Here is a 23,670-nt window from a genome sequence, read left to right on the forward strand (position 1 = left end):
TGAACGCTATATTCGCTTCCCTAAGCTAGTTCCATACCCCCGAGCTAGAACTATACACCGCGACTTGAAGTCCAGAGAAAAGGCACAAAGTGTGAGGGAAACACTTTACTACAGGATTCATTTATGTACAGAAAATACAGGGATTTTATAGTAATTTAAGAGTCCTTGAGTTTTACCGAAAGTTCTAGAATACTGCTAAACATAGTAGCAGTGTGTTAATCAGCCAATCAGGATCTCGTTATTTTAGTAACATAACTTCACACAACTTCTAATCAATCGCTGATTAGTCGGGGCTCTTTATGAGCCTCTGGAGGCTCTGTTAGAGTTCTCCGGAAGCCGACTCAACAGATTGATTGCACAGAGGACCTAATTTGAGATGAAAAAGAAGGTAACTGTACTATTTTTCGTTTCGGGTGTCTCGATCCAAGTCAAAATTGTACATAATGAATTACATCTCGGTCTTACAGGAGGTCGGTTACGGCCCGAATAGCTCAGTGGTAACGTCTCTGACCGTGAAGCTGAGTGACACGGGATCGAATCCGTCAGGCAGCACCAGTTCTCTCAAGATTACAGGTACACCTTGCTGACGAGTGCCAAGTAGCACGAAACGCGGGTCCAGGGTTTCCTGTTGACCACCTCCAACCACCACCTTATTACAACCAGACCACATCACACAGTTATCGAAAAATTACGATGTAATATCAGTTGTTGTAAAAGCAACTAAGTACGGCCAATATATTTCATGAAGAATAAATAAATTAGTCAAAAAGTATATGAGATATTTTTAGGATTCACTGTCTAAGAGGTGATGTAGTGGATACTTTTAGGCCATTGGGACAGATTCCGGAACACATCATTCAAAGTCTTTAACTTGTTTACGATTATCATGTGGACCATAATCAACATGGCTCTATCCAATAGTCACTAACTTCATAAACTGATTTTACATCTTGGTAAGGCCGTCTCTTCCTTTCTTGCAATCTATTACTACACCAACCATCATCGCACGCTAATTGGACATACGTAACACGTTTCACAACCATCTCAGTCGACGAGACGTCATTAACACACGACCAACCATTTTACTGTTCTTAGTATCCTACATCATCGAATCTCAGTATTACTCATTTGATGGTCCCAACATACACAAGCAGTGCTCGGAAGGCATCCATGTTCAGAAACTAGTAACCCACTATATTTCTAAAAACTACATTTCACAACCGTAAAGCAGAACGGAACAAATTGCTATGCACTATACTCTACCTTTGGTTGACAGATAGACATCTCATCTAAGTCATGGGTATCTCAAGTCGACAAAGACCTTTCAAGGCTTTTGTACCAATGTAATCAAAATTTGAGTCTTCAGTTTTATATATTTGTTTCTTTGATTTTTGTTTTCTTACTTCTAAAGACCTTCTACTTCAAACACATCAGATAATGTACATATGGTATTGGATGATTTTCGAAATTCTATTAATGAAGCTTTACAAAAATTACAAGAAAAATTAGCTCCTACAATAAATGCTACAGATAATGGTAAGTATCTTAGTATGATTGTTTGTTTGTTTTTTTGTATTCTGAAGCCACCAATGTTTTCATTCATTTAGTATTGTTTGTTTGAATCTTCCAGTTGTTGTTTAGGACAGCAACTGGCCGAGTGGATAACGCGATAGCGTTTGAAGTGAAAGGTACTGGGTTCGAGTCCCAGAGTGAATATCAACTCTGAGATGCAGGTACATCCAGGTGACGAGTCCCAAATAAGACGAAACGCGCGTCAAACTGAATTCCACTGCTAGCCACCATTCGTCTTTGCTTACAACAATGTTTTCGTTTCTTAGTGCGTGCTTACGTGCTCGGTCCGCTTAATAATAAAAGTCGTACTATCTACAACAGTTGATAGATTAAACAATAGTCCGTACACAGGAGAAAATGGGAATACAATTACTCAATAATTATAAAATAAGAATTTTTCATAGGGTAGTTCTGCAAGTGTAACTTTTCTTGAATCCTTTATGAAATAACAGTATTAGACTATAATTTTATTGATTTTTGTCTAGCAGTCAATTCTACGAGAGATCTATGTTATATTATTTGTGACTCGTCAATCATTAGGTATTCTCATTGACCAACAATTGATTCATACGCCAGTTGCTCCTTCAGGATACTGGAGCCCATATGCACCATTGGTTTGGAATCAGGGTTTTCCAACTCTAGGTGGACTTTCCGTGTCCACCGACCCGGTTGAAGCGCCGGATATTCTCTTTTCGTCCTCTCAATTTCATAAACAACATCCCCGTCACGAGAAGGCAGTGAGTAGGACTTGTGTGGCAGAGACTATATACGCGTGGCCATGTGAGAACATTTCGAGAGGGAAAGCGAACTCTCCCCACTCTCGGCCGTACCAGGGCATTTGAGGGCAATGAACGTAACCTGATGAGATCATGAATCAATTGAAGCTAGACCACCATGGATATTCTGGAAGCACTGGACGACCGTTTCGTCTTATTGTGGGACTCAGCAGTGCGCACCCACGATCTCGCCTCGCGAAATTCGAACTCAGGGCCTATCAGTTTCGCGCTCGAGCGCTTTGCCACTAGACCACTGAGCCACTGTCCAAAATAATTGTCTACCTCAATAATACTAACTAGGTTGAATGAAAGCGACAAGAATGCTAAGATGAAAAAGACCAAATTAAATTACACTAATCGATTCATGAAGTAATTGACTATTCAATTGATGCATGTTATGTTCACACTACTTGATTTGGATTCCACCAGTTACCATGATCACTCAGTCAGTCAGCTACAACGTAGGACCAGGCACATATATGCATCGGTCCAAGTTGCCATACCTCATTTGCACAACCAGGTGAACACCTAATCCATAGAAGTAGTTAATTTGGTGGTGGTAATATACAAAAGAAAGGTTGTATATAAGGATATAGTATAGGAAGAAAGACGGGTATGAAGCAATTTTAATCTCAAGGTTTAAGGGAAGATAAAGAGTGTATACACGTACGCTATTGTGATCAATTCTTAGCCATGTCACCTAGAGTCTCCAACCATTGGTTACGATAGTCACGCGGACCCCAACCAGATAGTCTGTATCTACCAACATGGCTCAGACTAGAAGTTAGTGACTTCATGCTCTGATGCCACGTTTTGGTTTGGCCGCCCCTAACTCTTTTCCAACCATTGCCAATACTAATCAGCATAGCGCGTCGTCGTAAGTTACCATGATCAGTGATTAAAAGATCTTAGGTGATATGTTTGAGAACTAGTTACAGTAGTCTTAAATGAAGTCATTGTTTATCTTCACCTAGTTTTTTTTCAATTTGAGTATAATGTAATATGTGCTTTTCTGTATTCTTAGTCACTATTGTTTGTTCATTTCACCTCATTATGTTAGTATTACTTAGGAATCTTGGATTCATACACTTTTGTACTATATATCTACTTCTATTTCTACTGATTTCATAGAGAAAGGTATATCATTAACATACATAACCTGATATATGTGTGTTTGTACAAGTGGCCATACCACACAGTAGTACAATAATATGAAAATTAACACAAGAGATCAATATAGTGTAGTAGTAATGATAAACAGTAAGATTAAACCTTTGGAATGTGGTTTAGAAGAGCAAAGTGAAATAGTTATGTATGAAAGAATACGGTAGTCAGTCAGTCGGTCAGCTACAACGTAGGATCAGGCACATATATGCATCTGTCCAGGTTGCCATACCTCGTTAGCACAATAAGATGAACACCGAATTCATAGACGTAGTTAATTTAGTGGTGGTAATATATAAAAGAAAGATTGTATATAAGGATATAGTATAGGAAGGAGGAAAGTTATGAAGGAATTTTAATCTCAAGGTTTAAGGGAAGATAAAGAGTGTAAACACTTACGCCATTGTGATCGATTCTGAGCCACGTCACCTAGAGTCTCCAAGTGATACGATTACTCAAGATCGAGAGAAAAAAGAGTGAATGTGCAAGTGCGCTCTTGTAAACGATTTTGAGCCAAGTCACACAAAGTCTGTATCCATTTTTTTTACGATAATTTATCAAATTCTAATCAGTTAGTATGTGTCTAATAATATTGATCAAGAGTCAGTGATTTCATGAATTAATATTACATCTTGATTTGGTCAACCTTAGCTTTCTTTCAATCTTCTCCACTAGCAAGCATCGGTCGACGAGGTAGACCTCATTTACCGATTTTCTACATTTGTCAAGTACCCTATGCCTAACCTTAATATTGCTTACTCAGTCATTTAGCGAAATGAGAGCAATGCTTCAAAGGCACCTATGATGAAATATTTACAGCCTACACTTGTCTTTGCTCTCGTAGACCATTTTTCACAAACCATAAAGTAGAAGAGAACTAACTGATTTAAGAAAATAAAATAGTTCAATTGTTGTTAGCAGAGGGGATTCGAACCCAGGATCTTCGGTCTCGTACACGAATACCCAACCTCTAGACCATTAATTATACAATAAAAATGTATCTAATGATCCTTCTTAAAATGGTTTTAAAGATTTTTAACTTTTCCATTATTTACTCTTTGCTAACAGAGGAGTCTTTAAAGTAATTTACACTCAATGAGATGGTAACCAATTAGTGATGTGACATGAAGAAGACTCAAATTGTTATTTGTTAATTTTCATCGAGATTAAAAAAAACAGAAATTATTTTTTTGTTATTTACGCCTGTTACCCCCTCGTGGAGAAGCATAGGCTGCCCACCAACACTCTCCATCCAACCCCTATCCTGGGCAATCTTTTCCAGTTGCTATTCATCCCTTAAAAAAAAAACAAAATATATAGTACTCGATAAATAAGTACTAATTTTACAACCTTTACACGCTAAGAAGTTTTCCAAATGTATAAAGGAGATGCAGTCACATGGTAACCGGTGACCAACAATTGATTCATACACCTTTTGTTCCTTCAGGATACTGGAGCCCATGTGCACCATTGGTTTAGAATCAGGACTTTCTGTGTCCACCAACCCGGTTAGAGCGCCGGACATTCACTTTTCGTCCTCTCAATTTCGTAAACAACACTCCCGCCACGAGAAGGCAGTGAGTAGAACTTTCCTGACAGATGCTATATGTACGCGTGTCCATGTGATAGCATTTAGAGAGGGAGAGAGCTGACTCTCTCCATTCTCGGCCGTACGAAGAACATACTCTACTTTAATGAACTACAATTGAAATATATCTGAGACAATCAAACATATTTGATTTGTAAGGTATAGTCTATGTGTATACATTAGGTAAGCAAAACATATTTAGCATCATCATTCATGTTGTTCTTTTGTTGTCATAATGATCCATTGATAAAGTATTGGCTTTTCCCTTCATTTTTTTTCTCCACACACACATACACACAAATGATCCATTCTAGCTGTTGTTTATCCTACGACTACTTCAGAACTACCTAATTTACATCCGATTTATTGTGATATTGCAATACAAACGAATGATGATCTCCCTATATTAGATCATGTTCATTCATTAAAACCTTTAAATGTAATGAATGAATCTAAATCGATTCAAACAGATGGAATGGAATTATCGACAAATCTTTCTATATCCAATGATGATAGACCGTCGACATTACAAGAACGTATGATGGAAGCTGAAATTCTTCATATGGAACAAGAAATTCAACGTTTAAATATATTAGTTAGATATACACGTGCTGAAATGGGATTAGAAATGCAACGTCGTATAAGTGAATTACGTAGAATATGGAATGATGAACTAATTGCTATTATGGAAGCAGCTAGTAGAATATGGGAATATGATGTTGTAAGAATTGTTGATGTTGTAAAACGTCGTCAATGGGTATGTTTGTATATTTTCAGTAATTGATTATTTTGAAATATTTATTCACAATCGACTTGTTTGGCATGATAGGACCTTGAGGAACGATTGTTCCAGTCAGTACAGCTCGATTGGTTCATTACGATAGGCAACCCCGATCACCACGTCAAGATAGCAGCAACGGTCGGGGAATAGCACTATGCACTTTGAATTTGACACTGATTATTGCGTCAACATTCACACTAATTAATCACACAGTAGTAACCGAAGTCATTTTATTTCATTCTGATGAGATACTTCCGATCTATTTGAAATATAGAGCAATAGTTCCAGATGACTTGATATTGCAGTGCATTCTTTTGAAGGTTATCAATAGGAACCCTCCTAATGTCTAACTCTGATTGTTGCAATAGTATACAGATCACCAGTCTCCTTAAGAGTACAGAGACACCGCTTGTTGATTACTTCCAACTATCGATAAATTCTGAGTATAGATGTTTTTTCCTGATCCCATTTAATGATCTAACATCAGTTGGTATGATATTGTAAACAATGACACTAATACTATTCATCACAACTCATTTCATTTGTTTTAATTCTTTCAGTTTCATTTATTATTACATCAGTTAGTATATATTACTGTCTAATACTGACGCTGACAAAATGCAGAGTCTTCTGACTACTATAAGCAACTATGCAAGCATGTTCGGGATGCGATTCTCTCCCTCGATGTGCAAAATGTTACTTCAGGATTGGGTTGAATTGGCACCTGAACTAATGATAGGGAGTGAAGTAGTTGGGCGTGTTGACAGCTTCACTTATCTTGTTCTGGTATGTGACGAAATCTCAGCATGGATACAGAAGGCTCGTCTAGCTTTTGGCAACTTGTGTCATTTATGGTGTAGGTGAGATATCCGTCTAGCAACCAAAGGACGAGTTTACTACGCAGCAGTTCGTTCCGTCCTACTTTATGGCAGTGAAACATGGCCGGTAAGAGTAGAGGATATTCGTAGGCTGCTAGTATTTGATCATAGGTGTCTTCGAAGCATTGCTCGTATATTCTGGGACCACCGAATAAGTAATGAAGTTGTTAGAAACTGGGTACTAGGTAAGGATGGCAAATCGTTTGATGAAGTAGTGAAACTTCATCAGTTGAGATGACTGGGACACGTGTTACGTATGCCCAACCACCGAATACCCCGACGTGCAATGCTTTGTGGTGAAGTAGTAGGTTGGAAGAAAGCTAAGGGCGGCCAGACCAAAACATGGCACAAATCAATGAAGTCACTGACAAGTGGACTGAGCCATGTTGGTAGGTGTAGAATACCTGGTTGGGATTCGCGAGATGATAGTAGCCGATGGTTAGAGACCTTGAATGACATGACTCAAAATCGTTTGCAATAGCGAAGTTGCATCTACTCTTTGTGTTCTGCCAAATTCTAATCTTCTTAATTCTTCATATCCTTCTCTTTTTTCTCTCTCCAAATTTATGTCACCGGATTATGCTCCTTGAATAACATCTTCAAATCTTAATCTTTCACATAATGCTTATACTTTTACAACTTCTACCACTATGGGATTTGAATGGACAACTGCATCTCTGTGTTAATGTGGTATGGCAACTCGAACTGATGTACGTACGTACGAAGTTCTACGTTGTGACTGACTGATTTTCTAAACTGTTCCATCAGAAAATGACATTTTGGTGATTGTAAGCATCAGTCATTCAGTCGTTACTTAGAACTTAGTACGTTTGTATATCGATTCAAATTAATCTACCCCATTAGATTAGAGAAATGAAATTTTCAAGCCAAATCCCAGGATAGTCGAAGTAGTAACAATATCAGTGGTAATACGAAAGGTTTGGCATCAAAGATATTATTCGAAAAGAAAATATAAATTGGTGGAACAAAAACAAATTTTATAAGGAATTTAGAATGTGAGGGAAGGCAAAGAACGGATTTGCCCGCACCATTGCAAACGATTTTGAGATATGTCATTTATACTCCCTAACCATTGGCTATGATAGTCATGCAGACCCCAACCAAGTGGTCTACACCTGTTACTATGACTAAATCCAATTGTCAATGACTTCATGGAATAATGTCATGTTTCGGTTTTGCCGCCCCTAACTTTCTTCCAGCCTACTCTGGAACCAGAAAACATAGCTCGTCGAAGTAGACTGTGGTTGGACATACGTAACGCATGTTACAATCACCTCAGTTGATATGATTTACTACCTTATCTACTGATTTACCATCATTCCCTAATCGTTGAAAGCGTGAGTCAATTGAAGCTAGACCACCAGGGAAAACCTGGAAACACTGGACGGCCGTTTTGTCTTATTGTGGGACTCCTCAGCAGTGCGCATCCGCTATCGCGCCTCGTGAGATTCGAACCCAGGACCTAACAGTCCTGAAGTTCTAGTGGAAAGCAGTGACCAGTGAAGTTCAATCACGTCTCTTGGTGAGATATCAACTCACTGAAGACAATTGGTGAACGGTTGCTCAAACGTCGTGAATTAGTTGAAGTTAGACATCAATACCGTTGGATGCCAGCCGACTCAGTAGTCTATCGGTTAAGTGCTCTGGCGCGAAACTGGTAGGTCCTGGGTTCGAATCTCGCTTACGAGCCGGGATCGTGGATGCGCACTGCTACTGAGGAGTCCCGTGATGGGACGAAACAGCCGTCAAGCAGTGCTTCCAGGTTTTCCCTGATGGCCTATATTCAATTGGCTCACGCTTTCAACTATGAAAAAATACTAAATCTCCACAAAAACACCCCTATCTGATAATAATTATAATCATTTTGTATAGGGGCCGATACATTGATTTTGATGATTGAGTTGACTCCGTTTTTTTCTTGTTTTTTTTTATAGTGTGCATATTGTGGACGTATAGCCTATTATTATTGTTGTTGGAATACATCATATTGTAATAGTATTTGTCAATCAAAACATTGGCCTTTTCATATGGCTTCTTGTGTACAAGCTAAAAGTCAATTGAATAACAATAATAATAGTTCTGTACGTCGTCATTCTCAATCACCCAATTTAACTAATTCATCTAATATCATCGATCAATCACATTTCTCTTTAACACAACCATCAGCGATTCAACATCTTTCACAAAATCATCCTTATCCTCCTTCAGGAGCAGCTCCTGCTCCTCCTCCTCCACCTCATCATTATCATCATCATCATCACAACCACCACCAACAGCAACAGCAACGAATGATTTTGCCGAATACATCCAATTCATCCATTGGTGGTATATATCCATTAAACAATAATGGTAATTCAATCACAACTAATAATATTCCATTTCAACGTTCATTATTATTATCATCATCATCTGGTACACAATCTCGAACATTTAAAAATTGATTTTTTTGTTTTGTTTATTTATTTTAGTTTATTAAACTACTTATTGATTTATATAAGTAGTTACATTTTATATTTAATATTCATTTTTGTTTCATATTGAATAAAGTTTATCATATGAGAGCAAACTGTTTACATATAGTGTCTAAAGTGTAATTGAACTAATGTTTTTTGTTATAACTTGTGGCTGAGTGGATGCCTTGTTTAAACGTATAACGTGGTAAGACCGCCGATTGGAGATCCGCAAATGATCGATTGTATCGAGCTGTGACGAATTTTTTAAGAAAGCCAGGACCAAACCGTTCAAACTATTTTTACTACGTTTTTCCTCTCCCATCATCAATACGTTATTAACTAGCTTATGTCCTCTTTTAGACAATGTATCCTAGTACAAATACATAATGCCTTATCAGAGGAAGAAAAGAAGATCTAGGTCTTCTATGTAATACACAAGATTCAGTCAAATGTGGCTGTGAATGTGGGGGGGGGGTGTAATTAATAGACAGAGGATAATGCATGAATGGTAAATCGTATAAGTCAAAATAAAGCTTATAATAAGCGGAACGTGAATATGAATAGTTGAGTTATATAGCGACTGTACGATTAAAAATCTATGCATAATATTTGTCCATAATTGGATCCCAAAGTTACCATTCATTATCCTCATCGGGGCATAACAGTTTCGAAGAGAATGTATCGTTGAAAAAATCTTTAACTTCTAGTATATAATGTATTTTAAGTTGAGTTGAATGGTTGTTAGCAGAGAAATTTAGGATGCACGTTTTTTCCTATTTCAGACCTGTCAATTTGGATGTATTTGCATCCCAGAGTTAATGTTCACTTCGAGATTGGAATTCGAGTGCCATTCGCTTGAAATCTTATCTCGTTATTCACTTATTTACTGAGTTCTGGTAGCCATTAGCTTGTGCAATGGGGTGAAGCTGTAAATTCATTTTTGTATTGGTTTTTTTGAATCATCTGATTGATATTTAGGACTACAATTGACCAGTCTCTTATTGGTATATATGCATCACTCAGTATCAATTCAACCCGTTCAGGATGCACATATGCCAACAACAAACTGACCAATTACAGTCCTAAATCTCAAAGGGAAGATTGAGACAATTAGTATAAAAATGGATTTTCTATTTTACTGTGTGTTCATATATCAGTTAGTTCAGTCACATTTGACCAATTGACAATCTACATTGTTAATTACACAAGGTTCGATTAATCCAATCGAAGTTTACCATACTTTTGCATACATGTCAATTCGTTCTTGATGTAGACCGTTTAAGATATTCAACAAAGCAATGTTCATCGTGTACTTGAGAGGGTGAAAATTGATCTGTACTTATTATATCCATTCTTAGAACTACATTAATATTGTTACAAGGAAACACCAGATACGTATGCACCACACAAATCTCATTTGATTTGTGTGAGGGCTATGATACTGCCCGGGTGCCCAAATCGAAGCAGATGGTTATCTTAGGGGCCCACATCCGGAGCCTTTGATCTAAAGGTCTGATCCACAACAAAATGGAGCATCGTAAGGAGATGCAGTCCCATGATAAACGGTGACCAACGATTGATTCATACGGCATTTGTTCCCTCAGGATACTGGAGCCTATGTGCACCGTTGGTTTGGAATGAGGGTTTCCCAACTCCTCTAGATGGATCCTCCATGTCCGCTTACCCGAATAAAGCGTCGGACATTCGCTTTTCGTTCTCTCAATTTCGTAAACAACAGTAATTCCACGAGAAGTCAGTGAATAGGACTTCCGTGGCAGAGCATTTGGATAGGGAGAGCGGACTCTCCCCACTGTCAGTCGTACCAGGGCATTTGGAGGCTAGTGTTATATTGATTTGTCTGGGGAACATCATTTGAAGAACTCTCTAAAGCATATATTTAGTCTGTAAGGGTCTGTATAACGTTAACACAGGGAGTCATTTATTATATCCCGTACCATATCTAAGAGACACAATAATCTTCCACATTTTAAATCTCCATATTTATTAACTTTCTCTGAGAAAATTGCTTTTGACCATTGGATATGGTAAGTAATTGAAAATGATTGATTTAAATATAAGCTAGCTCATTAATGAAGTGTACGTATAAATGCTAAGGGGGGGGCTCTAATTCTTGCATTTTTCATACATGAGCTAACTGAGTACCATCCCTATACTCAAGCTTAAGTACGATGGGAAGAGGTTCAAAACGATGAATGAATGGTTAAAAGTTGATCATTTTGACTTATAAGATAGTTAATTTCCTTTTACGATTCATTGAGCTTGGATGAAAGATAATTGTTTTAGTTTGATCACCATTGCCGTTATCACAATTCTGTCCTTGAACTTATTATAAACATGTAACCGCAACAATGTAACGGGAAAAAAATTGAAAGTAAGATAAAGTAAATACAGTAAGTGAAACTCTCTTAGGATCTTCTTTTATAGTAGTATGTTGCGTCTCTTCATACCTTTCTTAATGATCGGAACCTAGTTATACTGTATATTTGCCTTCTCCAGCTGATTGATTCAACATCTAGTTCATATATATGTATTCTTAAAACAAGCCTAGGTTTGAAATGCATAGAAAGAATCATAAGTTTCTTACCGATTATCAGAAATATACAAAAATCAACAAATTGAAGATATTGCGATTCTTTGTCTGTAATCCAACTTATTTATCATTATATCGTTATGATATAATTTCATTATTTACCCTTTAAATCCATATTGTTTATTATCAGAATGGGTTTTGTGGAGATTTTAGTAATTTTATAGTTGAATTCATGAGTCAATTGAAGCTAGATCACCATGGGAAATTCGAAAGCACTGAATGTCTGTTTCGTTCCATTGTGGAATTTCTCAGCAGTGCGCAACCACGATCCCGCCTCACCATATTCGAAGTTAGACATTAACACGGTTGGATACCGGTCAGCTCAGTGGTCTAGAAGTTAAGCTCTCGCGCGCGAGACTGATAGGTCCTGGGTTCGGATCTCACGAGACGGGATTGTAGATGCACACTGCTGAGGAGTCTCAGTCAGTCAGCTACAACGTAGGACCAGGCACACATATGCATCGGACCAAGGTGCCATACCTCATTACCACAACAAGATGAACACAGAATTCATAGAAGTAGTTAATTCAATGGTAGTAATATATAAAAGAAAGATTGGATATAAGGATATAGTATAGGAAGGAAAAAAGTTATGAAGCAATTTTAATCTCACAATTTAAGTGTATACACCTACGCCCTTGTGGTCGATTCTGATCCATGTCACGCAGAGTCTCCAATCATTGGTTAACATAGTCGCGTTGACCCCAACCAAGTTGTCTGCATCTGCCAACATGGCTCGGACTAGAAGTTAGTGACTTCATGCTCTGATGCCACGTTTTGGTTTGGACGCCCTAAATGCCTTCCAACCATCCACAATACTAATCAGCATAGCGCGTCGTGGTAATCGGTGTTCAGGCATACGTAACACCTGGCTCGCAATAAGACGAAACGGCCGTCGAGTGCTTCCAGGTTTTCTATGGTAGTCTAGCTTCAATTGACTCATGATCTCAACTATATAAAATTACTATAAATCTCCACAAAACCCCTCTTCTGATAATTATTTATTTACTCCTTAAATATTTGATCATTGAATCTTTTATTTGTTTTACTATTTAAAAGTAAATTGGCGTATAGTTCAAAATAGAAAAACATTTTAGGTATAGAGACATTTAACTGATAAATAGATAATAAATATAAATATTTTTTCTACTTTATTTATTTATTTTAGATACTTGTATTGTTTCTTTGATTGTATTTTAATTGTTTTATACATTTATATTTTGGCCCCAAATGCCCTGGTACGACCGAGATTGAGAAGAGTACGCTCTCCCTCAACAAATGCTCTCATATGGTCACGCGAATATATAGCCTCTGTCAGGGAAGTCCTACTCACTGCCTTCTCGTGACGGGGGTGTCGTTTACGAAATTGAGAGAACGAAAAGCGAATGTCCGACGCTTTATTCGGGTAAGCGGACATGGAGAATCCATCTAGAGGAGTTGGGAAACCCTCATTCCAAACCAGTGGTGCACATAGGCTCCAGTATCCTGAGGGAACAAATGCCGTATGAATCAATCGTTGGTCACCGTTTATCATGGGACTGCATCTCCTTACGATGCTCTATTTCCTTGTGGATTAAACCTTTAGATCAAAGGCTCGAAGTGTGGTCCTCTAAGGAAACCACCTGCTTCAGTTTAGGCAGTATCACAGTCCTCACACAAATCCAATATGATTTGTGTGACGCATATATATCTGGTGCCCCTTTTGTACCAATATTTATGTGTTTAACTAAAATAAAATTATTCAATTCGTTCATATACACCCCTTTGTTCGATCCAAGTATTTTTTTGTACGTATGGTGTTTTGTTGTTGTTGTCAACGTGATTCTTTGTGTTTCCGTATAATGAATAATTGATTTATTCTTGTAGTCGTTTATACAAATACATCAAAGAGGGTATGGGTTGTTTGTTTGTTTGTTTATTTGTCTCTACCAATGAATCTGATGAAGCATAACACAGTAGCTTATTGATTGAATTAGTTTATATTGTTAATTATATTTACGTGATAATTATTTTGTTTTAAAAGTATCAAAATCAAGATTGTAAGTATCATTATCAAGTTTTGATTTGATAATTTTGAATCAATTGAGCATTGAGTAGATTGTTATAAATAAAATGATTATGAAGGCAATGACCTTGAGTGCTGTTAGAGGTATGAGGGCGGTTATCACTTCCTGGGTGCCCACACCGTGGAAGGGTTCTTCTAGAGGTACCTGAAACGGAAATTGGATTAGAAGTGGTCTTAGTGACCTGAGAGCGTGACCGCAGTGCCTAAGGGGCAACTGCTTGAGGTCGGTCACACACGACGTTTTGTGGGTAATTTTTGTGTTAGCTCCGTACTTGTTGGGACCTCACCGCCGAAGACGGAAATCCGTGGGATTAGGCGGGGTGTGCATTTTTGGGGTCGACCTTTTCTAACCCCACCCCTTCTTGTGGGAATGCATCATCGCTGTTATGCTGTCTGTCTGAAGGAAACACCTTACTGCTGTCACACCTCTGTACAGTCGGCAGAACAACTTCGCCTTCGGACCTTGAGTTTACTGCTTTTAGTCTTACCGCTCTTCAACCGACCTGTCTGGCATGGTAAAACCTTGAGGAATGAATGTTTTTGCCAGTGTAGCTCGATTGATTCATCACGATAAGCAAGCCTGACCACCACGTCTAGGTAGCAGCAACGGTCGGGTGACAAGGCTCAGAATCGTTCACAATGGTGTAGGTGTTTACACTCTTTATCTTCCCTTAAACCTTGAGATTAAAATTGCTTCATATCTGTCTTTCTTTCTGTACTATATCCTTATATATAACCTTTTTTATATATTATCACCAATAAATTAACTACTATGAATTCGGTGTTCATCTTATTGTGCTTATGAGGTATGGCAACTTGGTCATACGTTGTAGGTGACTGACTGACTAATTAGTCATGAATATTGAATAGGATTCTGGGGAATACCTCTTTGAGTAATTGGATAATATCTAATTTAGATTAGATTAGTCAATAATTCAGTTTAAGTTATATGTGAAGTGAAACTATTTCTCCATTCACTGGATATTGTTTTCAATAAAGAATTGAATTATAAATGAATTAAGATGATGCATTCAATTACCACACACATTTACATTGTATTATAATACAGTAAGAACATGTTTCAATATATATGTTTAAGTGAAATAAACTGTTTATTACTTTTGTTATTATGCACCTAGACTAGTGGCCACATTGCAACTTGATCGATAGCATTTGATCAGCACTAAGACGGACTTGACACGCATGACATTGATCACCATCCAGTGGTCGATCAATTGTGATTACATCTCAGTCCTGTAGGAGGTCGGTCACGGCGCGAATAGCTCAGTGGTAACGTCTCTGAGTGTGAAGCTGAGTGACACGGGATCGAATCCGTCAGGGAGCACCAATTCCCTCAAGATTACAGGTACACCTTGCTGACGAGTGTCAATTAGCACGAATCCCGAGTCCAGGGTTTCCTGTTGACCACCTCCAATCACCATCTTATGAACCGATCAGGTATAAGATAAAAGGTCTCAGATTTTGGCGCGAAATTCACTCAATCCATTCGGCTAGATAGAGTTTTGGCATTATAGCTGATGTCAGTTCGTGATGAAAACCATAAATCTAATTCTTAACGGTAACCATCAACTCTAAATTATAATTATAATTTCTCACACTGGTTTATAACCCTTATTTGGTCTTAGTTATCAAGTGGACACTTTCAAGGTCACTTTGGCGTCGCTCAAAGGCCGTCCATAAATTATAGTCTCGCCGATCGTTGCTCCGATTCCACACCAACCATTCTCTTTTCTTCGATCTTCACAACCTTATGGCACCAGGTATGATACATTTGATTAGTGATATATATATATACTACTTATATCTATCTACATCAGTAGCACACATCACAATTGGACTAGTGTATTGTACCTTTCAGAATACAATCTTACCATTTGACTTATACCTTATGATTTATCAGATGAAATATTACTGCTTTGTATATAGTTGAAATCATGAGTCAATTGAAGCTAGACCACCATGGAAAACCTGAAAACACTGCTTGACGGCCGTTTCGTCCTAATGTAGGACTTCTCAGCAGTGTGCATCCACAATCCCACCTCGCGAGATTCGGACCTAGGACCTAAAAGTCTCGCAGGCGAGCGCTTAAACCACTAGACCGCTGAACCGGTATCCAACAGTGTTAATGTCTAACTTCAACCAATTCACTTGGATTATTGATTCATTCGTATACAGTAGATATCATGTTATATTAAATAAAAGTAGTATATGTAGAATCTTAATCTATGACCTTAATAATGATTTATTAGTTAACTAAGTGACTACCTAATTGATTGACAACAACATTCTATTGTTTCTTTGCTTATGTTATAAAATGTGTATATTTATGAATTCTTAAGTTTAAAAAAACAAAATTATACATGAAAGTAACTATGGACTTATAGATGAAATTATGTTAAAACAAAACTAACAACCAAGGTGGATTTAAACTTCACTCCATTGCACAAGCAAATGGAGCGGATGGTACTGGGTTCGAGTCCTAAAATGAACATCAACTCTGAGACGTAGGTACATCCAATTGAAGAGTCCCAAATAGGACGGAACACGCGTGCCGGGTCCCACTGCTAGCTACTATCCAACTTTGCTTACTATCAAATTGCTTGTTTAAGAATTTGTGTCTATTCATTAATATATTCTTATATATTTTAAATGAAGTCTAAGTTGATTTTTTTGTAATTCATGCCCCCAAATGCCTTTAGTATAGTCGAGAGTGAAGATAGTTAGCTCTTTCTCTCCGAATGCTCTCACATGATCACACGTATACAACTACTGTCAGGAAAGTCCTACTCACTACATTATCACAGTGGGGTTATTGTTTACAGAATTGAGAGGATGAAAAGAGAATACCCGGTGCTTCAACCGGGTGGTTGGTGGATATGGAGGATCCACCTAGATGAGTTGGAAAACCCTCATTCCAAACTAATGGCACACACGGATACCAGTATCCTGAAGGAATAAAATGGCATATGAACCTATTGTTGGTCATCGGTTACTATGGGACTGCATTTCTTAACGTTAATCGACTGTCTTCTGGATTAGATCTCTAAGTCAAGGGCACCCGGTTAGTATCATACAAATCGAATGATTAATGTGGTGCATCTATATTTGATACCTCATGATATCAATGTTTATGTGTTTAAATAAATATGTTATATCTAGAACTTTGATTCTTGCTATGCCGCGTACTACTAGACTACTTGAATCATCGAATTCACAACATCGCAAGAGAGAAGACAGAAGACTAGTAAGTAGGAATGTTATTCCCAAAATAGTGTCAAATATAGTACAAAAATCTCATGTATTTATAGTTTTTGGCTGAAATAAATCATCATTTCGGACAGCCAATAGGTACATAGGGGATCCTTCTTATTCAACCAATATGAGAACAACACGTCGACATTCTAGCGGTGATTGGATGGAATGTCTTTGGTTCTTTCTGGGCTTCTTGAGGCTTAATTCAGTTTGGCAACGAGCCATCCTAATACTAATGTGTAGAAAAATTAGATTTTCTGACATTTCGTGACTTAGTGTAAGCCAATTCTTTATAGATTAAATAACCAAATCAAAATGAATTCAAGTTTAATTAGTACAAAGGAACAAAGTAAGAATATAATGTGGACTATCTATCCTAGTTACCTTGTCTGATATGATTCACATTTCACATTATTATCTTACATACAAATTAAACTCTATAGCCTTTCTCAGCACAAAGTTCATATTTTTTTCATCCCTAACCTTGCACACACACACATACATTTACATTCATGTCACTTATGAATCAACTTGGTCGAAATGACATGACATTGACTTGTTCAGATCTGTGTTTTCTTTTTAATTGATCACGCTTAATATTTATGTTTTGTTCTTTCTGATTTGGTTATTTATTTACTCTGAAGAAGTAACCTACATTGAGTTACGAAACGTTATTTATCTCAGCACGGATTCAAAAAGCTCGTTTGGCTTTTGCCAACTTACGTCACCTATGGCGAAGACGGGATATCCGTCTATCAATTAAGGGACGAGTATACTGCGCAGCAGTTCGCTCTGTTCTACTTTACGGCTGTGAAACATGGCCATTAAGAGTAGAAGATACTCGTAGGTTACTAGTATTTGACCACAGATGTCTTAGAAATATTGCTCGCATCTTCTGGGATAACCGGGTAAGTAATAGTGAGGTTAGACGCAGGGTATTAAGGAATGATGGTAAATCAGCTGATGAGGTGATGAATCTTCATCGACTGAGATGGTTGGGCCATGTGTTACGTATGCCTGAACACCAATTACCACGACGCTCTATGATGACTAGTATTGTGGATGGTTGGAAGAGAGTTAGGGGCGGCTAAACCAAAACATGGCATCAGTGCTTGAAGTCACTAACTTCTAGTCTGAGACATGTTGGTAGATGCAGACTACCTGGTTGGGGTCCGCGTGAATATCGTAACCAATATTTGGAGACTGTGGGTGACATGGCTCAGAATGGATCACAATGGCGTAGGTGTATACACTCTTTATCTTCCCTTAAACCTTGAGATTGAAATTGCTTCATAACGTTCTTCCTTCCTATACTATATCCTTATATACAATCTTTCTTTATGTACTACCACCACTAAATTAACTACTTCTATGAATCCGGTGTTGATCTTGTTGTGCTAACGAGGTATGGCAACTTGGACCGATGCATAAATGTGTCTGGTCCTACGTTGTAACTGACTGACTACGAAACGTTAGAAAATCTAATTTTTTTTTACTCATTGAGATATCTACAAATATATTATTATATTTAGAACTGTTAGCGGGAAATAAATCGGATTAAGGCATATCATGTGCATGATTGTGATGGAGCACTCTGATTAGCTAATTCTAAACCAATAAGCTCTGGCAAATTATTGGAGAAGCATCTAAAAGCTTCTTATGCATATACTATAAATATATATGAACATTTTTCTAACGATTGACTGCTGTTTACTTACCCTTGTTATTTTCAATACAATTTCGTTCCTGTTCAACGTGTTCTGATTTTGGAGGTCTTGTTGAGTGTCATTGTATTATTTATTTATTTATTTGAACACATAAATATTGGTACAAGGAAGCACCAGATATATATGCGCCACACAAATCTCATTTGATTTCTGTGAGGGATGTGATACTGCCCAGGTGCCCAAATTGAAGAAGATGGTTTTCTTAGGGGTTCACACCCGGAGCCTTTGACCTAAAGATCTGATCCACAAGTCAGTGGAACATCGAAAGGAGATACAGTCCTATGGTAGCGAGTGACCAACAATTGGTTCATACTCCATTCGTTCCATCAGGATACTGTGGCTCATGTGCACCATTGGTTTGGAATCAAAGTATTCCAACTCCTGTAGGTTAATCCTCCATATTCACCAACCCGGTTAAAGCGCCAGACATTCACTTTTCGTCCTCTCCATTTTGTAAACAACAGTAATACCTCGAGAAGTCAGTGAGTGGGACTTCCCTGGCAGAGGCTTTATACGCGTGGCCATGTGAGAGCATTTGGAGAGGGAGAGCTGGCTCTCCCCACTTTCGGCCGTACCAGGGCATTTGGGGGCGTCATTGTAGGTGGATCCTTCATATCCACCAACCCGGTTAAAGCTCAAGATATTTGCTTTTCATCCTCTTAATTCTGTAAACAACAACCCCACTACGAGAATGTAGTGAGTAGCACTTTCTTGACGTTAGTTGTATGCGCGTGATAATTTGAGAGCATTTAGAGAGAAAGAGCTAACTCTCTTCACTCTCGGCCAAACCAAGAATACTAAGCAATAGGAGTAGCTGGGTCGTTTATTAGCAGCAAAACAAGAACATAATGATTATTTTGATATGTAGACTATTGTTTACTCAAATCTACTACTAACTCACATTCTTACCACTTTTAGCCACTACTAAACGAATAGCAACAAATAAGGCTCATTAATAGAAAGAAATTAGTGTATGATAGGGAAATAATAATAAGAAGAGAGGCAGTTCAGTTAGCAAAGGTACAGCCAGAAAGAATTCTTTCAGTCAAAAAAAGTTACGTCCATTTTTTTATGAATAATGTAAAAGAAATTCACAGCAGGATCGCCACTGGCTTCTATTCTGAGCTATATCTGATAACGTCTCTAGTCACTGTGTTGCATCGTCTCTAAGACCCCAACCAGGGAGTCGTGAAGGATCAACAGAAGCCAATCCTTCACAGCTTTCTTTCATACCATGATACCATGTCATACAGTGATCAACTCTCCGCTTTTTCCAACCAGACCCAGCATCGGCACGACGTGGAACTCTCTGGGACGACATTCGTAAAATATGTCCAAGCCACCGAAATCGATGTTTCAAGATAGTGACACTAATTGAATTATCGTCGCTGTGCCCGAACACATGATACCGAACCTCTGCATTACTAACATGATGTTGCCACTGGATGTCAGCAACTATTTATATATATTCAGGAAGGAATTAATGATTTCAAACCACTCACACTATAGTTACAAATAATTTGATCTATTTGTCCTTTAGAAAACCTACTTCAGTCAGTCAGTCACAACGTAGAACATCGTACCTACGTACATCAGTTCGAATTACCATACCACATTAGCACAGAGATGAAGTTGTGATTAGCTAATTCGATTGTTTGAGTTGATTTTGTTTTCTGTATGGAAGAGTATTGAAATGGTCCAATCGACATTTGTTCATACAAAAATCCATTCATACCATTTAGAGGTCACTTAACAATTAACATCATATTTCGTTCTCATATATCATTTGGAAGATGTTTCCTAAGGTATTTGAACTTTGAAGTCTATATCACTTAGTTTAATGGAAGTAATTCAGTTTAAATGATATATAGAAACGTAAATCATGTCATCCAATAACATGCAACTTAGAAACCTGTCACGTTCAGGTTATTGAACGACATCAACTCAGTAAGATGTCAGAGTACTATTGTTATATCCCCTGGCGAATTATGAATCATAAATCTGAGGTCCATTTATGGACAAATGTAATACGCCTATTCCTATTGGATAGTTGTTAAATGAGTAACCTAAATCTGAGGTCTATTTATGGACAAATATAATATGCCTATTCCCTATTGGATAGTTGTTAAATAAGTGACCTAATCGTTTCTGTGTTCCTCTTATCATAACCTTTAGTTTGACCTTGGAACTATTATTATTGATTACTTTCCCCCTATCCATAGCCACATTGGCCAATTACTGTACAAATGTTATTTTTCTATTTTTGATATGTGTGGTCTGTTTGGTTAGTATATATAACCCAGTATGCTTGTAAATAATGATTCATATTGCTGAGGCTGTTATTTGTGTTCTGGACTTAACGGCTGGGCTAGGCAGATAGGAAGGACCGAATAGCACCCAAGACTGCTCGTACGTATTTTCTATATCATTGGACACATATATATATATATATATTAAGAGGGCAAATTGATACGTTAAAACAACTATATATACAGTACAATAAGAGACTGATCAGTTGCAGTCTTAAACATCAATGGGAAGAGACAAACAAGTGAACTTAAACTTCATCCCATTGCACAAGCAATTGGCTATCAGGACTGAGTAGCTGAGTGGATAACGCGATGGCGTTTGAAGCGTATGGTACTGGGTTCGAGTCTGAAAGTGGACATCAACTCTGAGATTCATGCACATCCAGTTGACAAGTGCCGAATAGGACGGAACACGAGCCTTTAATACCATTGCTATCCACTATCCATCATTGCTTATAATGCTTGTGAAATAAGGCTATATCGAGGCAATACGCAAAGTATGCACATATGCCAATAACAGACTGATCAATTTCAGTCATAAACATCAATGGGAAGATTCAAACAAACAATACCAAGTGAATTTATACAGTTTAATTTTGTGACTTTGAAGTCCGGCTAATTATGACGTGACTTATACGACTCATATAATCTTAGTACTGTGCTAAACCAATAACGTTCGACCGGTATGAGCAGCCTAACATCCTTATTGGTCCTTTGTCCGCCTAACTCTTTCAGTTGAGTCCAGAACGCTAATAACAGTTTCCACTATGCTAATCATTTATTTCAAGCATACTTAACTTATATACCAGCCAAACAGACGAGATCCACACCATAAAATAGGAAATAACATCTATACAAGATCAAGCCCCAAAAGTAGCTGTGAACGTTGGAGATGATAATTCATAAACTGAACATAATTTAAGAATAGTAAATTGTATCATAATAGTCTATAGATCAAAATAAAGCTTGTAATAAGAGGAGTATAGGTATGCATATTCTGGTTACTGAATAAAGTTATACAATAAGAATAGTTTTCAGAAGTACGAAATTAATTGATTTTCGATACTGGGAGTAAATACTCAATCTGTTCTGAATGTAGATGTCATATGTAAATCTTCAAATTACTACTTTTATAGAAATGTAATTGATAATTTAATGGTTGGATTTATGAGTCGATTAAAGTCAGATTGAAAGTTTTGTGTTCGATTTCTTTCGGCGGTATCATGAATACGTACTGATGAGGAGTTTCATAGTAGGATGAATTGACCGTCTAGTGTATCCAGATTTTCAATGATGGTTTAGCTTAAATCAATTCATTGATTCAACTATTAAATTACTATAATCTCCACAAAACCCCCTTTCTGATAATAATTTATAATTAGTTAGAAATCGACGTGTACTGAACTTTTGGTAGTGCACGATTAAGATACACTCATGATGTGTTATTAGTTTTGTAAATTAGTTATTTATATACAGTTGGATATAATTGTACTGTATAATAAATTCAGTTATGTAGTGTCCCCAAATGCCCTGATACGATCGAAGGTGGGGACAGTCAGCTCTCCCTCTCCAAACGCTCTCACATAGCCACGTGTAAACAGCCACTGACAAGGAAGTCCTACTCACTGCATTCTCGTCGCATTGCTATTGTTTATCAAATTGAGAGGACGGAAATCGAATGTCCGGCGCTTTAACCGGGTTGGTGGATATGGAGGATCCAGGATCCAAACCAATTGTGCACATGGATTTCAATATCCTGATGGAACAAATGGGTATGAACCTATTGTTGGTCACCGGTTACCATGTGACTGCATCTTCTTACGTTGCTCCACTGTTTTGTAGATCAGATATTCAGGTCGAAGTCTCCGGTTATGTCCCCGTAAGATAACCACCTACTTCGGTTTAGGCACTTGGACAGTATCACAGCCTACACACAAATCAATTAACTTGTATAATGCATATATTTTCGGTAACCCTTTGTACTAATATTTATGTTTTCAAATACATAATGATTTTTTCTTTTCATCATTTAATGAATCATCATTAATAGTATTATGTATTTTAATTCTTATTGAAACTTCAACCAGGAAGGTCTAGCGACGCATTATATCCGACAAACCAAAATGTAAAGATAACATTGAAACAATAATCGTTAAAATTACTCCATCCAACTCTATCCTAGGCAATCCTTTCCAGTTGTTACCAGTTGCTATTCATTCTATTCATGTCTGCTTCCAATTCTCTACACAATGTGTTCTTTCCTCTTTTTCGTTTCACTTCGAGATTCCAAGTTAGCGATTGTTCCTTAAACTTATAACCCAGTAACGTTAGAAATTATATAATCGGTTACTATTATTTCTAGATGGGCATAAAGGCAAATGGTTTATTCAATGATTACCATTTTAGTAACAATCCACTTTAATAATCATCTCAGTCAAACAAATAAATCCAT

At 37.5% G+C, this 23,670-nt stretch overlaps 1 protein-coding gene and 1 non-coding gene across 2 annotated transcripts in view; both read left to right on the plus strand.

Moving 5' to 3' along the window:
• Smp_170390 (putative bromodomain containing protein) overlaps positions 1 to 9,281 on the plus strand; it is a gene marked incomplete at its 3' end in the record, with an annotated part of 56,773 nt that extends 47,492 nt beyond the window's left edge. The window contains exons 13-15 of the mRNA XM_018795279.1: positions 1,412 to 1,536; positions 5,415 to 5,857; positions 9,249 to 9,281. Coding sequence (XP_018649607.1) covers positions 1,412 to 1,536; positions 5,415 to 5,857; positions 9,249 to 9,281 — 601 coding nt within the window. The remainder of the gene's footprint in view (positions 1 to 1,411; positions 1,537 to 5,414; positions 5,858 to 9,248) is intronic.
• On the plus strand, positions 1,645 to 1,716 carry Smp_tRNA_00729_Pseudo_TTG.1.1. Its single transcript has one exon. It is a non-coding gene (tRNA).
• Positions 9,282 to 23,670: the final 14,389 nt, after the last annotated feature.

The sequence above is a fragment of the Schistosoma mansoni genome, chromosome 2 (genome assembly GCF_000237925.1).
Source record: "Schistosoma mansoni strain Puerto Rico chromosome 2, complete genome".
Classification (NCBI taxonomy): Eukaryota; Metazoa; Platyhelminthes; class Trematoda; order Strigeidida; family Schistosomatidae; genus Schistosoma; species Schistosoma mansoni.